This window comes from Camelus bactrianus, chromosome 15, assembly GCF_048773025.1.
Source record: "Camelus bactrianus isolate YW-2024 breed Bactrian camel chromosome 15, ASM4877302v1, whole genome shotgun sequence".
Taxonomy (NCBI): Eukaryota; Metazoa; Chordata; class Mammalia; order Artiodactyla; family Camelidae; genus Camelus; species Camelus bactrianus.
In genome coordinates this window covers 41,748,166-41,763,894 of record NC_133553.1, presented here as the reverse complement: position 1 = coordinate 41,763,894, position 15,729 = coordinate 41,748,166, and the positions used below count along the sequence as shown (strand labels likewise).

The window sequence follows — 15,729 nt, the reverse complement described above, 5'->3', positions numbered from 1 at the left end:
TAAGCTCCTCTCTCTTGCTGGCCAGGCTGCAGATCCTGTCATGCTTTTTACTTATGTAGAAATCAGTATCAGACTGAAACCGTAAGTGAACAGATAGGTGAGTGGTGAAGACGGGCAGGATAAGGAATGAGGTGGGGAGTAACTGCACCTATTTTAACACGCTGAAGAAGCAGCTCCAAGCACAACAACAACAAGAACCGGTGATGGCATCTGACCTAAGTAACTCAAAGAACTAAAGTGAAAGGAATTACTACGAAGTACTTGTTTCCCCTCTGATGAAAAAGTATTGGCTGTTCCAGTAAAATGTTAAATACTAAAAATAAAACTGGGGGGGCCCCTGATGGTATGTCTAATTTTTCCATAGGCTGGTTTAAAAAAAAAAAAGTAGGGCCTAATTCACAACATGTACATTTGGTTTGAAAATGAGTTTGCTAAAAGATCCCCTGAAGGTTTGCAAGGAAATAGCTCATGAAAATCAGAATCATCTTCAGAACAGAACAAATCTTAGTGATGACATCCCTATGGAGTCTCCAAAGTGGTCATGCCAAACTGCTTTGGAGAGGTAACAGCGGAGACCCACAGCTATTCTTAAGCCCAAAGGAAAGAATGGCAATCAATATGCAAGAAGACAATTAAGCAATAGTATTGCCATTGGGATGTACATTACCACCTTCCTCCCTAGGATATTTCTTCTTTCCCAAGCCACAGCCTGTAACGGCCTACATCCTTACCTTGGGCCAGTGATGTAGCCTTTGATAATTCTTGCAATAAAAACCCAGTCATGTATGACCTTTACAAGGGAGCAAAAGGTTTGATTTGCCTTGGGGCCCAGGAACCCATATAAAAATGCCTTTAATGGGAAATGAAAGGAAAAAGAAATGGGGCTCAGAAATTGAGCCAAATCAAAAATAGTTCCAAATCACTAGGCACTAGGCTGATTTTTAATGGTTCTAGGTAAGAGAACTATTTAATATCAATTTTTCCCCCAAATATTCATATTAACCTAAATATCGGTCTAAATTGGTGGGGGGGGGGGGAAGAATAAAGAGAACCAAGATGTTGTGTTCATGCCTTCTTAGCTGCTGACAAGATGGACTTTGGGCACCACTGGAATATAGACACTGAAGAACAGGGCTTTTATCACCGCATGCCCAAGCATCCTTACTCTTTCAAGAGAATCTAAGCTTTCACTTAGTGGGCCATAATAGCAATAACAGGCCTCACCCTTTCAATAAAATCTATTGCGATGAGATGCAGTCCACTCACAGTTTCATTTGGCACTTCCATCCAGTCCCTTCAGTTAGCTTTGTCCTATTTCCTATGGGTGGAGTCTAGTTATGTACTTTTCTCAATGTCACTTACAAAGCAGCCACTTTTCTCTCCAAGCCCCTTTCCTTGAGTGTAAGCCAAATGTCTGCCTCTCACACTTTCTTGAAGTCAGGACCCCAAGTAATTTTTGGCTGAGGATATATGCTAACAGAGTCATGGAGACCTTCTGCGTCTCCCGACATGTCATTCTGTTCACACCCACTAGTCAGTGCAGTCTAACAAAACGTTTGCTTGGAGAGCGGCTTCCAAAGAAATTTAACACATCGAGGGGGAAAGGAAAATGTTCTTAGGGAAGGAAGAATCTGGGAATATACAAGACAAGAAGTTTTAAGTTTCCTCCATCAAGCTGTGTCCTCAACCACTAGCAAGGGGTGGCAGACCCCTGCTAATTAAAGAGCAGTCTTCATTCAGGCAGCACCACCACCACTCCAGATTTTGCTAGAAATGCAGATCCCAAGCCTGCTTCAGATCTACTGCAATCCCTCGGTGATTCATACGCATGTTCATGTTTGAGGAGCATTGACCTAGAATATGGTTATCAACTTTGGTTACCGGTAGGCATCAACCAGGGAAACTTAAAAATAATTACTGATAACTGGGTCCCACCCCCAGAGATTCCAAGCTACTCTACCTGGGGTGTGGCCTAAGCACTGGGATTTTAAAAAGCTCCCCAGGAGATTCTGAAGTGCAGTCAGGGTTGAGAGCCACTGGCCAAGAGGCAGAGGAGAGCTACTTTCTCCGCTGGTCCCTCCACCTCCTTTGCCTCATACTCAAACGGTGGGCTTCCCGGAGTCAGAAACTTTCCCTGTGGTCTGGCTGCCCCACAGCTGCACTGTAAGTACCTGGGGGAGAACTCTACTAAGAAATTTACTTTCCGTCTAATGCGCTGGTGTCCCTGCCACTCTCATCCCCCACACATTAGCTAACCACACCAGTGGCGAACGTCAATTCAGGCTTTAAAAATACACACTTGGAGTCCGGCATGAGGAGTGCATCAGCGTCTCGAGATGGGACGCTCAAATCTGTATTTTTAACTAGCTTCCCAGGTGCGTCTGATTTGCAGCCGGGTTTGTGAACTCCACAGCGGCTCTAGCCTTTCATCCTGCCAAGTCATTAAGGATTCGTAAGGATGAATGAGCTGTCAAGAGAGCAAGGGCCTGGTGCAGTGCTCCTTTATTAATTATGGGGAAGTGATGTATTGGCAATGATAATGCTTCTCTTGGAAAGGGTAATGAATGGTTCGTCGATTGCTGCATTAGATCTTCCCCAACTTAACCTTAATGCTCAGCTTTTACTCCCCTCTGTAGTTTTAAAAGCTGCAGGGCTTTCATATTAAACAGCCTCTTGGTCATTATTCCCAGGTGAACCGCAATCTTGGAGGGAAGCACCAAAGGGAGAATCTATCCGAGTTCTTGGCTGGGGATACCCTCTCCCCGCCCCCATATCTTTATCTGCTTGTGTCAGCTGCTACTAGCCAACGTGTAGGAAAAACACGGAGTGAGGGTTTCAGAGAAAATCTTTGATCTCTGCCCAGATCCCTTTGCTAAAAGAGAGCTTCCTTTAGCAAAGGGATAGAAAGTGGAGGAAGAGAGATATATCCGGATGAACAATTTCAGAGGTGAGAAACGGGTAGGCGAGCCGGGGTTGGGGTCCTGTCCGTGGGTGAGGCCAGGAAGGTCGCAAAGAAAAGTTGCAGCGCGGGTCTGCGCGTGTCATCGATGGGCTGGGCGCGGGAGAGAGCGCTAGCGCGCAGGCAGAACGCACTGCGGGGCCGCGAGCCGGGAGGACAGCGAAAAATCTCCCCGGCGGCCGAAGCTGGGAGGCTGCAAGGGCTTCCCCATCCGGCCAGAGCTCCAGGAACGCGCCGGCTCCCCTGGCCGGCAGTGGCCGAGGGCGCGGGGGTTGGGGGAACCCGGCAGCCCGGGCGCCGGCGGCGGCGGCGGCGGCGGCGGCGGGCCGGAGCGCGCGTGTGAGCCAGTGCGAGGCTGCGGGCGGCGGGCGGGCGAGTGTGCGCGGGAGGGAGTGGGGAGAGGGAGGGGAGCGCGCGCGCCGCCCGGGCCCCGGCCCTCCCAGCCTCCCGGCCTCGGCGCTGCCTCCCGCCCGCGCGCACCGGCTGCCCGCCGCCGCCGCCGCTCCTGCTCGCGCCGGCGCTGCACGGGAGCCTGCCCGCCACCGCCTGCTTTGTGCTTCCTCTCGAAGATGGGAGCGACCTCTCCCTGCTCGGGAGCTATTTAAAAGGAGGGAGTGCGCCGTATTTCCTCCTAGCGTGGAGGAACAGGGGAAAGGATCCAGCCACACTGCCCCCAGACCAGGTAGGATCTTCTGATGGACAGCAGGAGGGATTTGGTCAGATACCGCCAACTATTTTCCGTTTGTGGTTCAGAAGGCTGCACTTCCCTCCGCTTTGGCAAGGGACTGGCTCCTAAATTGTTTGTGTGTAGGTATATGTCTCCCTACCCATTTTCTGGGGTGTCCGTGCTTCTCGGGGAGTGAAATTGCTCGGGCTGGTGCGTCTGGGCGTTGAGTGTGCCCGCCTGCCAGTGCCGGCTGCTGGAGGAAGAAAGGGCTGCTAAGGAGAGATGCTGCACCCTGCACCGCGCTGGGCTTGAGGATCCAGGGCGCGAAGAGCTAAGTCCACCCGGAATGCAGCGCTGCTGGGGATCCAGGCGTCCCCACCCACTGGGCTTGCTCCGCGGTCAGCCCTCCTGCTGGTAATCCCTGGGGTCTTCCCCAAGGCCACACTCGCGAATCTCCGTTTTTCCAGCCAGCCTTGGGTGCTTCTTCGGCACTGACTGCGGAGAGGAGGGAGGTGTGGCCGGGGCGGGGGGACAGGCAAGGGAGAGATGCAGTGGGGGAGTGGGCTGAAGGGTCCGAGTCTCTGGGCACTCCGCCCGCGTGTGCGTTGGGGATTCTGCACGCACAGGCATCTTTCCCTGAGAGATTCGAAGGCAACTTTACCGATGCATTATCCGCCTCTGGAGCTTTGCTGGCTCTTGGGGAAATGGTCTGTGTTCTGAGATGCGAGGATATCCTTGGCTCCTCCTTAATGAAGAAGAGGGAGGTCTTACGGGTGGACAGTCGGCTAGAGAAGCCAAATCCGCCCAGGCAGTGCTTTTAAAAATACAGTATGTGTGCATCCTTGATTTTTTTTTTTTTAAATCCCCCTTCCCTCATGGAGTCTGTTGACTGATGAATGGCTTGGGCTGGCAATTCGTATTTCCCTCTCCAGACAAAGTGGCAACGGTTGGGTTGAGAGCAGAGTTATCAAATTTAACCAAGAATTTTTTGAAGAAAGCAATGTGCATGGTGTCCGCAGTCATTGGAAAGAAAGTCAGGCTTTGCACTAGGTATTTGTTTAACCCCCCCCCCCCCCCTTTGCCTGGCTCCCTTGCTGGCGCTATCTCTCTACTGCTAGTCAGCCACTAGTGGTTGTGAATATAACAATACAAACTTTGTCCTGCTGGAGGTGTAAAGACTAAAAAGAAAGGGGGAAAAAAAAGGATATCAGTAGGTGTAGTGGAAGAAGCTTTTTTGAAAACGACAGATGTGGTAAAGACAGTAGCAGCATCTCTGTCATGGAGGAGCTGGCGGAGTAGGTGGAGATTCTGATCGGATCTGGTTAAAGGCGTAGCTTGAGTATCTCCCAATATGAGCAATTGAACATCACAATCCAGCATCTGTGTGCAGATCTCCTAAGTGAAATGGGGAGCAACCAGTAGGGGATTCTGAAAGTATATGTCCCATCCACGCCCCTCAACACACACACACACACACACACACATACACACACACAATTCACACTCACTTTTTTCTGTCTGTCTCTCAGAGCTACTCCTGCAGCAAGTCAGGAAAGGAAGGAGGAAAATATAGCTAGGTGTTCCATTCATTTCAGAAAAGAAAACAAAGCTGGACTGGGAATGGTTGCTTTTAGGTTCCTCTTTCAAATCCTGTGTTACTTGGATTTAGCTCTATGGGTTTGCTAAACTTGCTTCATTGGGAGGTTAGGTCGGTGTGGAAAAAAAAAGGAGGAAGGAAAGGAGAGGTCACTCCATCTTTGGGGCCTTGTGAGTGAGAAGGTGAGGGAAGACCCACTTACTTCATCAAAAGCAAGATGTGTTTTCTTACGTGGGTTTCGTTTTCCGGATTCTGCCTGCTTGAAGGATTCCATTTGGATCTAAGGGCTCTTTAGCAGATATTTCTCCCATCTATTAAAAAAGGATTTTTTCTTCCTAAAATGGCTCTTTTATTAAATATGGAATGATTGATTCCTAGGGAAAAAGAAAAGAACTGGACAGAGGTAAACAATTGTTGACTATGGAGCTGTGCAGGGACAGCAAAGAATGTATGTGTCCCTGACAATCAGACTTCGTTTACTCTGTCTTGAAAGCTTAGCAGGGCTGGAAAAGGAGTGTGATGAATTAAAAGAATATGAAAGCTGTGCTTTATATCTGTGTCTGTCTGCATATCTATCTACCTGTCTACCTCCTGTCTGTCTTTCTATTTATCATTACTATTTAATGGTTGCTACTGTATCATTTCGGTTTAAGAACTAGATAACCCTTTTGTTGACCATGAAAGGGAAGAAAAATGTATAACCCTAGCAGTGTTTTAACTCCAAGTGAAATTACAGGAGGAAGATGAAGTTTTGTCAGTAACACCTATGAGACTGTTTGCAGGAATTACATTAATTGCTCTTCCCAACTTACTATGTTTTGAAAAAAACAATATTCGAGAGCTTCAACATTTTGTTAGCAAGCTATATTTAACACCTTTTTTTATCAGACAAAAATAGACTTTTACTTGTCTTGCAAAGTAAATGCATGGTTCCTTCCTTCTAAGTACTTAATCTGTTTCTTTGACAAAATAAATGATGAGAAGAGCCCTAGAGATCCAGTGAAGTTGCATTTCCCCTTTAAAGCAAGTTAAAGCTTTCATTGAGCTCATGGATGGGATTCTCCCAGAGTAAGTGCATTTTAGGACTGTACCATCTGATCTTCATGTTCCAGACCAATACCAGGAGCCCTTTCTCCATGATGGCTTCAGGTAGAGGGAGAAAAGCCTGTAGGTAAGAAGCAAACCAAGCCGTCTGCCCCATCAGCATGGAAAGAAACAAGATCCAAACTGAAACAGAAATTAAATCTGGAAAAAGAAATACACAATTAAAAGAGGTTAGTAGAGCCCGTATCTCGCATGTTTGATAATTTGGCAGTGTGTATGTATGTTGCTTTTCACTAAAAATTAAATTGGTGATTTACATTTGCTAAGAACTTAAGAATAGATTATGCTGAGATCTCTTGTCTTTCAGAGGCTTTCATCCTCTTTTTTTCCCCCCCTCTAAGGGGTAAATGTCTCTTGTCAAAACATCTTCCAGTATTGTCTGCATCTCATAATTAGACCCCCCATCATAACCTCTACCAAATAGGCTCCCAAATGATCAGATTCTCCTGCTCCCTCTTGTGGCAAATGTTCTTCCCGACTCTCCCTAGATTTCAGAGCCTGCTCCCTCAGCTTCCTGTCACTTCGCTTCTAATTGTCAGTGGTAATTAGGGCTCACGAAGCCAGTAGGTCGTGGAACTAGCTGTTTCCAATTTTCACTATGAACAAAGGGATGTCTGTTCCCTGGAGACGTACCTGAAATTTAGTGGAAGTCAACGTCAGGTGTTCCCTGACTTAACTGAGATGGACTAGGTTCTGGGAAAGTGAGCTTTGTGAGTCTTGCCTCTGAGATTTTGATTTGGACTCAGGGCTAGTCCAGTGGGGCTTCATTAAGTGCAGTGGGATTATTTTCAGTTTTCTTTGTTTCTCTTCCAAAAAATAGCTCTCTGTGTCTGTGTCTCTCCATGTCTCTCTCTTCATGCCCACCTCCCCCAGCCACTCACGCATACAAACACACACACACACACACACACACACACACACACCACAAAAGATATTTCATACAACACATATTTTGAAGACTTAAACTCATCAGTGATTAGGTTCTCAACAGGGCTTGTAAATCAAGCAAATCGTTTTCTGAATCGGAGCCTCCTGAACTCCTCTTACTGGTACGTTTTCATTACAAGCAGCTGAGAGTACAGATGAGGAGATCGAAGATCGGAGATCGGGCGCCTTGTTCTAGTGTGTTCACTCCACTCGGAGGACAGTTGCGCATAGCCCTTGCTGCCTCAAGTGTTTTTTGTAGACTTTCTTTGCTGACAACTCTGTATTGAACCCCAAGTGTTTTATGTCTGTGTTTTTGATTGTCCTTTGATCTTTGATCTGCACAGCCAAGAGAGTATAGTAAGTAACAGGGCAGACAGAGGTACATGAGAATCCCATTCTCTCTTTACCTAAAACTTCCTAGCCAATTCTAGAAGGAAGACATGGAGGAGGGAAAAAGTCCTGATTGGTATCTGAAGTGAAGGACATGTGGTTGGTGGATCAAGGGCAAGTACATTATAGGCAGCTGTCTAGAAGGTGATTTGAGAAGCACAGAATATCCTTGCGTTCAAAGCATTTATCCATCGGCCAATATATAGGATCAGAAATTCTCACTATTAGAGACATTTATTTGAATAAAGGAATTCTATCAAGTAATTCCCCAAAAAGTGCAGTGGAATTGCCCAGGAAAGAGCTACCATTGATTCTCACAAACCATCAGCATTTCTTCACTTCTTAATGTGAATTGGCTTATCAGATCAGCTGGCAGACAGAAAAGTCCTGAAAGTCTGGGACTCAGAAAGATACAGAGGAAGTGGGAGATGTTTCAAAGTGGGTTGCTGCCCAGTTAGTGCCCCAGAGGGTCCTTCTTTGGCGGAGGTGCCCCGGGGAACCCAACTGCCAGAGCCAGAAGAGACAAAGATGGACTGCCACCCTGAAATTTTACTTCTGGGGGCAGCAAATGTGACAAAACTTTGTTCTTTCTTGCAAATTTAGCCTATTTGAGCCTTCTGAGAAATGGGCAAAATATGTCCCCTGGTGTGAAAGGATGTCCTTGAAATCTTGAATGGCTTCTACTGTATCATTTTGAAATATTCATACCAGTAACCTGGAAAGCTAGTGTGATACTCATTCAGACAAAATGGGTTTTTCTTGCGTATGTAATAGACCTAGAAAAGATAAGTGTAAATATTAGAGTCCATCTTAATTTTTTAGAAAAGACAGAAAAAGTCATCACTGTAGATGTCATTGCATGTGGAGTCAGAATAATTTATAATTTCCTGGTTAACTCTAATGTGAGATGAAGTCAAACAGACAAATGGGTGATTCAGCAATTTAGTCCAACCCAACCATGATATTTATTGAGTGCTCAGTGTATGCAGGGCACAGTGCTGGGCGTTTCAGAGAATGCAGATGATGAAGAGGAGTTATTTGGCATTTGCTGAACATCCATTATGTTCCAGACATCAGTCTAAGCACACTGTACATGTTTTCTCTTCCTTGCATGGAAGCATCCTGGTCCCAGTTGAAAGGTAAGACCATGGCTCAGTTAAAGAACTTGTCCAAGAGTGACTTGGTGGTGGTACCAGTTTTTGAGGGGGTTCCAAAGCATGCTCTTTGCACCGTGTTCTCTGTTCTTGGGGGTGTCGTGGTCTAGAACACCTAGGTACTGAGCCGAGTGAGATCAATGGTTGCCAAGTCTAATGAGCCAAGAGCTGTAGAATTGAAAGGAAGGGGAGGACATTAGAAAAGGCTTCATGGAGGAGGAGGCATTTTAGTTTATTTTCCAAGGGTGAAAAGGCCTTTGAAAATAAATAGAGACAAGCTGTTTTTGAAACACGTAAACCAGCCCCAGCTAATTTATGATAAGGACCACCCTGGAGCAAGGTTGGGGCCATTTCCAGACTTCCAACCATCTGCGTGTCCCATTCAGGACCGTGGCATGGGAACTGTGGATCTGGAACAAATGACAACATAAGCCATGGTACAAGCCATTGTATACATGTATTTTACATGGGAAACCAAAATTGAGGATGAATTTCCAGCATGTCTGGAAGGAGAGAAGCTGTATCAGTCTGAGAACTGAGGCAAGGAACAGACCACATGCCTGCCTGTTCTGCCCTTAAATTTAATGGTTGTGTTTTTGTGCCATCAGAGGTGGTTTGGCTTTCTTTACGTTGCACCAAGTGGCTCTGGTGCTTTCCCTCTTGAGTTTCTCCAGCTCCTCACTTTGCTTCTCCTTAAAGCACAGGACCCAGGACCCGCTTTGGCTCTGCTCTGCTCAATGCATAGCACCCAGTCCTAGCAGCAGGTTTAGAGAATCAGACTCTACACACCAACCCCAGCTTCCTCCGTGTACCATGGTAGAGTCCCCAGAGTGAGTGGCATCAGCCAGGGGCAAAAGGATAGAGCTTCCAAAAGTGCTCAGTCATTTATCAAATGCCCCTCAGAGGTTACAGGTCACACTTCCCAAACTATCTACCTTTCACATGTTGGGGGATGTGAGCCCCCTAGAGCTGAAATTTGTGAGTTGGGGTTGGGTAAAGTTGGTGGCTCTTTTTCTCCTGATTCCTTACTGTCTTTCTCTTCCTGGCCGTGCAGCTGTCCCTGGCCCTTTTTCAGAACATCTTATCAGTGCTCTTGCTGCTTAGAGCCATGCTAGATCTGGAAGACACAGTAGAAATCATCTAGTTTTTTTTGTTTGTTTGTTTGTTTGTTTTAATAAATAAGCAAATGGAAGCCATATGAAATTAAATGACTTTATAAGTATGAAGTGGAACATAGTTGAATCCTAATCTGACTATGAAGTCATTTCACCAAAGTCATATCTCTGTTTTTTTGGGGTCTTTTTTTTTTTTTTTTTTTGATAAAATAGAAGGCCTCTAGAAATATATGCCTGTGTTTCCTGGCCTCAGGAGTCCCTGAATGTCTAGCAATGGTTTCCTAGGGTGCAAAGAGAACTATGACTTTGATTCTAGATCGAGGATATTGACGAAAACACGGTACTTAGGCTAAAGCTCTCTGAGGTCATCAGGCATGTATCATTGTTAGTTTTAATATTTGTGTGAATTCAACAAATGGTGTATTTAACCTCGTGCAAGGTCCATAACTTCTCTGTGCCTCATTTTGTTCATCTATAAGTGGGACTAATAATAGTAGAGTAGTAGTAGTAATAATAGTAATAATACTAGAGAACCTTATGGGGTTTTTGTGAGGAATAATACCTTAATACTTGAACATTTGAAACAGCTTCTGGCACCAGTGCTCAATGAGGATGGGTTCTTACTACTTGAGAAATGACTTGTAAGAGAGCACTGTCCCTGCCTGTGCCCCTTTACGTTAACATGCTCATTGTGCAAGGAAGGTTGTCATGGAGAGCCAGAAGATAAGGACACACATAATGGCATATACCAAAGGTCACAGAACTTTTTTAAAGGGCCACACAGTAAATATTTTTGGCTTTGTGGACCACAGGGTCTGTTCCAACCACTCAGCACTGTCATTGGAGCATGACAGCAGCCGTTGACAATACTTGATGTTGTGTGAACATGCTGGGTTCAATACGATGTTATTTACTGACACTGAAATTTTAACATCATATAAAGTTCATTATCATGAAATACTGCTTTTTGAAATTGTTTCAACTTTTTCAATCTTTTCAAAATGTAAAAAAAAAAAAATAGACATTATAAAAACAGGTGGTAGGATAAATTTGACCAGTTGGCCATAGTTTTTCAATTCCTGAGACACAGATTGTGAAAGATACTAAGGCCACCTCAGTGGCCAGAGGAATCCCAGCCATTCATTGGGGTTGGTGTTGTGAGAAGAGGGCTGGCCCAGAAACTGAGCCTTTGCTTCAGAGCCTGGCTCTGTCACTTCTGAGATGTATGGCTTTGAAAAGTCTTTTAAGGTATCATGGCCTGAGTTTTCACATTGGGAAATGGGGGAAGGGTCAAGGTTAGATGACTTAGGGGACTTCCTGGCCATAAAAGCAGTTTTCTGAAGGGAAATTGGACATTCAAGAGGGGTCATGGAGGACAGGCAGAAAAGTATGAGAAAGGAAAACATGGTGCATATTTGGGTAATTTTCATTCAGTAGCTCAGTTAACCTCCAGGAATAGTAAACCCTGGAAGGTAGACAGGTGATCTCCCATGGCTGGCGACCGTGAATGCCAAAGTGAGGGATTAGAATGTTATAGTTTTGGATTGTTAGCAGAATTCCTCACATGTACAGATCAGGCTGAGACAGGGGAAGTGACTTGTCCAAGGCCACATGACTGGCCAGGGAGAGGTGAGCCCAACACTCATTTCTTTTGACCCCCAGACCAAAGATGCTTCTGTCTCCCAGCTTGTCCCCAGCAGCATTGTAGAGTGAATGTAATTAACATCAATTGTATGACTGTGATCCAGAGGGGAAAATTCTCATATAAATTACAGAAGCTGTATTTAGTATTTTCTAAACGTGATCTCAGAGCCCAGCATATTAAGAAGGTAGGTCTGTGAGTAATCCCATTATAGGGAAGGGAGATTGCCAAAGTGTCAACCCAAGGCCTTACCCTCTGGCAACCTTTAGCCTGGCTTCTTGCTGAGTGTTTTGTGTGTGTGTGTGTGTGTTTTATTTATTTATTTTTTAAATTGTGGCTCAGATCTTAATTCATCAGCCAAGCCTTTCCCAACACCCTGGCAGGTCAGATCCATTATTTATCAGTTAACAAATGCTTCTTTCTATAACAATTTAAACAAATGTTTCTTTTGGTGCTAATTTATATTAACATCTGTCTTCTCTCTTCCCAGCTAGATGATAAGTATTAAGTTCCAGGAGGAGAGAGATGTGTTTGTTTAAGTTCACGGTTCTAGCCCCAATATCTTGCACTTTGCCAGCCACGTAATAGACATTCAGTGTTTGTTGAATTAATGCAGGACTGGTCTCACACCAGTCATTGATACTGGTGAAAACAGCCCTTCCTTAAGCAAAGATAGGCAGAAGTTACTGTCTTCACTTGTTAAAGAAATGATTAAGCAATTAGTATTTCTTCCTCCACTTTTTTTTCTCTACCTTTTTCAAAGGCTACTATCTAATCTCACCTATCACAATAAGATAATAATATAATAGTCAATGGCATAGTTACTAACATTAAAACCGTAACTCATAAGCCAATATTTAAACAATTCTTCAAATGCAGGTGTATCGGGTTGGTTTAAAGGACATATTCACTAGATACCTTACTTAGTAGAGAAACTGTGTATTTTGTAAACTGTGTTCTGGAATTTGTATGAAAATTTTACATTTTTCCCTCCCTGAAAGCTACTCAATTTATTTTTTCTCTAAACAAATTTGGGTTAGTTCCTTTCTAAGCTGCTTCTGTTTTAAAAATGGATTTGTTCTATATATATACGCACTCAGTTTTAGAGCCATATCACTGTGTATAGTGTCAGGAATTTTAAGAAATTGTAACACAGAATATTGATGAAGGGTCACCATTACGTGAGCATCTATCAACTTGAATTTTTACAAACTATTTCATTTTACTTCCTACTTGGTTCATCTCAAGAGTATCCTTTTCTCTAAAAGATTGTGCTTTGTGACTCTGCAGGAGAATTTAAAATGCTGACAAACTTTCAGGTTAACAGGGTTCCATCCTCCGAAAAGCAGTCTGCTTGCAGATGAAGCTTAATGACTCAGGAAAAAAGCTGATGAAATTCACCAGACTCTGCGCACATAACCAGCGTTTTCCTTGTTAAAAAAGGTTTGAAAAAAAAAAAAGGCATTCTGCATGCTCCTATCACAGAGCTTGAAATTGGATTTTGTATTAAACATCCCCAGTCCCCGGAGGGAGATGAGAAGGTGAAAAGAGTGACTGCAAAGATTTACTCTTGAGTTGAAGGGAACAGGGGGAGTAGGTGAGGATTTTAATAGAAAAGCCTGTAATTGAAGGGGCACAGCTTTCCTCATCACCTAAGGTTTCCGGTTTGGGGTTTAGGTTTCTGCATATCTTCAGGGCTTGTGTCTGGAACCTGGTTAGAAGGTCTCTGAAGACTTCCATTTATCTGGTTCTTTGTCATTTGTCTGTGTAAAGTCCTAGCATCCTTAGCTGTTTCTACTTAAGGAAAGCAGACCAGACCCTTGGCGAAAATTATGAAGTATGTATCAGTTACTCCCAATGATTTAATTTCCTCTTTGGGGAGATCTCCTATTGAGATCTCTTATTAGGGTCTATTTTTCTCTACCCTCTTCTCTTTTACCTCCTACAGACACACTCACCAAGGGGCTTCATATTTTGATGCTATCCGGAGTCCCAGTCTGTGAAAACAAAAGCCCACCTGATAAATGATTTCACATCAACTGCATACTGACTTTACAACAAATCTAATGTTTAGGCAGTGCCATCCATCAGGGACCTTATTTAAGTCCTCTGCTCTCTAGTCTGTGTTTGCTAAACATGCGCTTTATGCTGGTTCTAACCTCCTACCTAGTTCTACCTTGTCTGCCTTTCTCCCCTTCATGACAATGCCAAGACCACCTCCATCAGAGTCACCTAAGGTGCTTGTTAAACTTCAAATTTGGGGGCTTCTCTTTAGACATACTGTGTATCTGATGATAGGGCCCAGTTATCTGCACTTCAGCGAATTTTCCAGATGATCCTTAAGGGACTGAAGTTGAAGAAGCATTGTTCTCTGCCTTTAGTCACATCATTTCTTCCTTCTGGAATGCCCTCTCTCTCTCTCTGCAGCTTCTGTCATTCTTCCAGTCCCCTCCTTTTATGGAACTTTCCAGATTCTTTCTACTAATCATGGTCTTCTGAGTAACTATCACTTGAAGACTGTAAACGTATCAGTACAGGGGCTGTGTTGTGACCCCCCAGGGTGTTTGATCTGGTGCTTTGTGCATAGAAGCCACTCAATAAATGCTTGGTGAGTAAATAAATAGTCCACTCACTAAAACTAGAAATATAGAGAGGGCTATACTTCACTCGAACAGATCTCTGAAGGTGAAGTATCAACAAGCTAGTGTGGAACATATTTTTAGGTAGGAAATCTTGTTTGGTGACCCAGATATACATGCATTCATATGACCTCATTTTTTTTTTTTCAGTACGTAAGGTCAAATATCAAAGAAGAACTACTCTTTCTCTTCAAGGTGGATGCTGAACAAATTATTACCTGAAATAGTTGTTATTGTCCATCACAAAGCCCTTGAAAGATTTAGAGTTCAGAAGAGATGACCTAAGGCTCTCCTCAGGGAGCTCACTACACTTTGAACTCTTTTGGTTGCAGGACTATAGGCTGAGCTGTTTGACGTTTCTAGAAACCAGATTGTATGACCCTGAGACCCCCAGGTGTGTGAATCTGGAAACTAGGTAGTCCACTTTGAGTACATCCAAGTGAACTCATGGTCCCACTGTCTGAATGCCTGGAAAGTCTCTCTTCTTCTGTGATTCCTTAGTAGGGGCAAAGTTCTCTCTTCCAGAAAGGGGACTCACTCCTTGACTCTTGTAATGCCCCACTAGAATGTGAGCTTCTTTAGGGATATTATCTTATTCATCTTTGTGGCACAATTTCTGGCTCGAATGAGTGTCTAAGAAAAGCTTGATGGACAAATCCGTGAATGAATATGTTGTTTTCCCATTTCTTTGACTTACTTACCAGTTTAAAAATTAAATAAAGTCTTGACCTCCAGACAGTAATTGTGTGGGCTGTGTTGAGATTCTTGAAAAAAATACTGATTTATGGTTCTTAGAGCCAAGTTTTAACTTCTTTGTTTTGCTAAAATTCAGTATCATTCCCCCCAGCTTTATGCATTGACCTCTTTTATTTTAGTTTTGCTTGCTCACTGCTAGGATTTCATCCTCTCTTTTCTTTTCTCCTGACTGAATGGAAAAACCTTGAGATTATATGACTGGGGAGGGATTTCAGATCTCAGATTTTAGCTGATGATCCCCTCAATGGATCCTCTTTCCCTGCTACGTGATGACTAGGTGTGCTTGCAAAATCCTTCCTTGGTGGGTGGGGAGGAAAACATGAAAGGCTGTTGATGAGAGGATGCAAACTACACACATCTATTCACGTGGGAAGGAGGGGCAGAGTGGGAAGGTTATTCTGCACTAACTGTTTAAGTTAGGAGCTCTTTGCTATGACAGAGCAGTATTGTTGACCTATGCAGTAAAAACAACCAACAGAAAGGTGCTGCCATTTTGGAAAGTGTTACGGTTCTCATGCAAAGTGGCTGGAGTAAAAGCCTGTCAGTCACTTAATGTTTGTGTGATTCAGCCAGTTTACTTTTATGAACCATTTTTTTTTCTCTTTTTTAAAGTGAGAGTGATAATACCTCTTTGCAAGACTGTCAGATAGGTCAGGGGTAGTGAATCGGTATAGCACTGGGGACACAGCAAGTGCTCAGTCATGGTGGCTGTTGTCATTGTCATAAAGGCTCCTGAGTGGGGCCCTTCCGCTGCCCCGGGTCCTGGCAGGACTAATCTA

At 44.2% G+C, this 15,729-nt stretch overlaps 1 protein-coding gene across 18 annotated transcripts in view; it reads left to right on the top strand.

Moving 5' to 3' along the window:
• Window positions 1–15,729, top strand: part of SLC8A1 (solute carrier family 8 member A1) — a 394,897-nt gene that overhangs the window by 56,827 nt on the left and 322,341 nt on the right. For 8 of the 18 annotated variants that reach the window (XR_012511892.1, XR_012511893.1, XM_045504834.2 and 5 more), the window contains exon 2: window positions 6,336–6,497. The exons of 5 other annotated variants lie outside the window; for them this stretch is intronic. Coding sequence is in view for 6 of the 13 variants with exons in the window: in XM_045504834.2 (XP_045360790.1) it covers window positions 6,429–6,497 (69 nt within the window). In the remaining 7 variants the exon portion in view is untranslated. Of the gene's footprint in view, window positions 1–2,013; window positions 2,164–3,431; window positions 3,642–6,335; window positions 6,498–15,729 lie in introns of those variants that run through there. 5 more of the 18 variants (XM_010967690.3, XM_010967692.3, XM_010967689.3 and 2 more) reach the window with 5 other exon arrangements.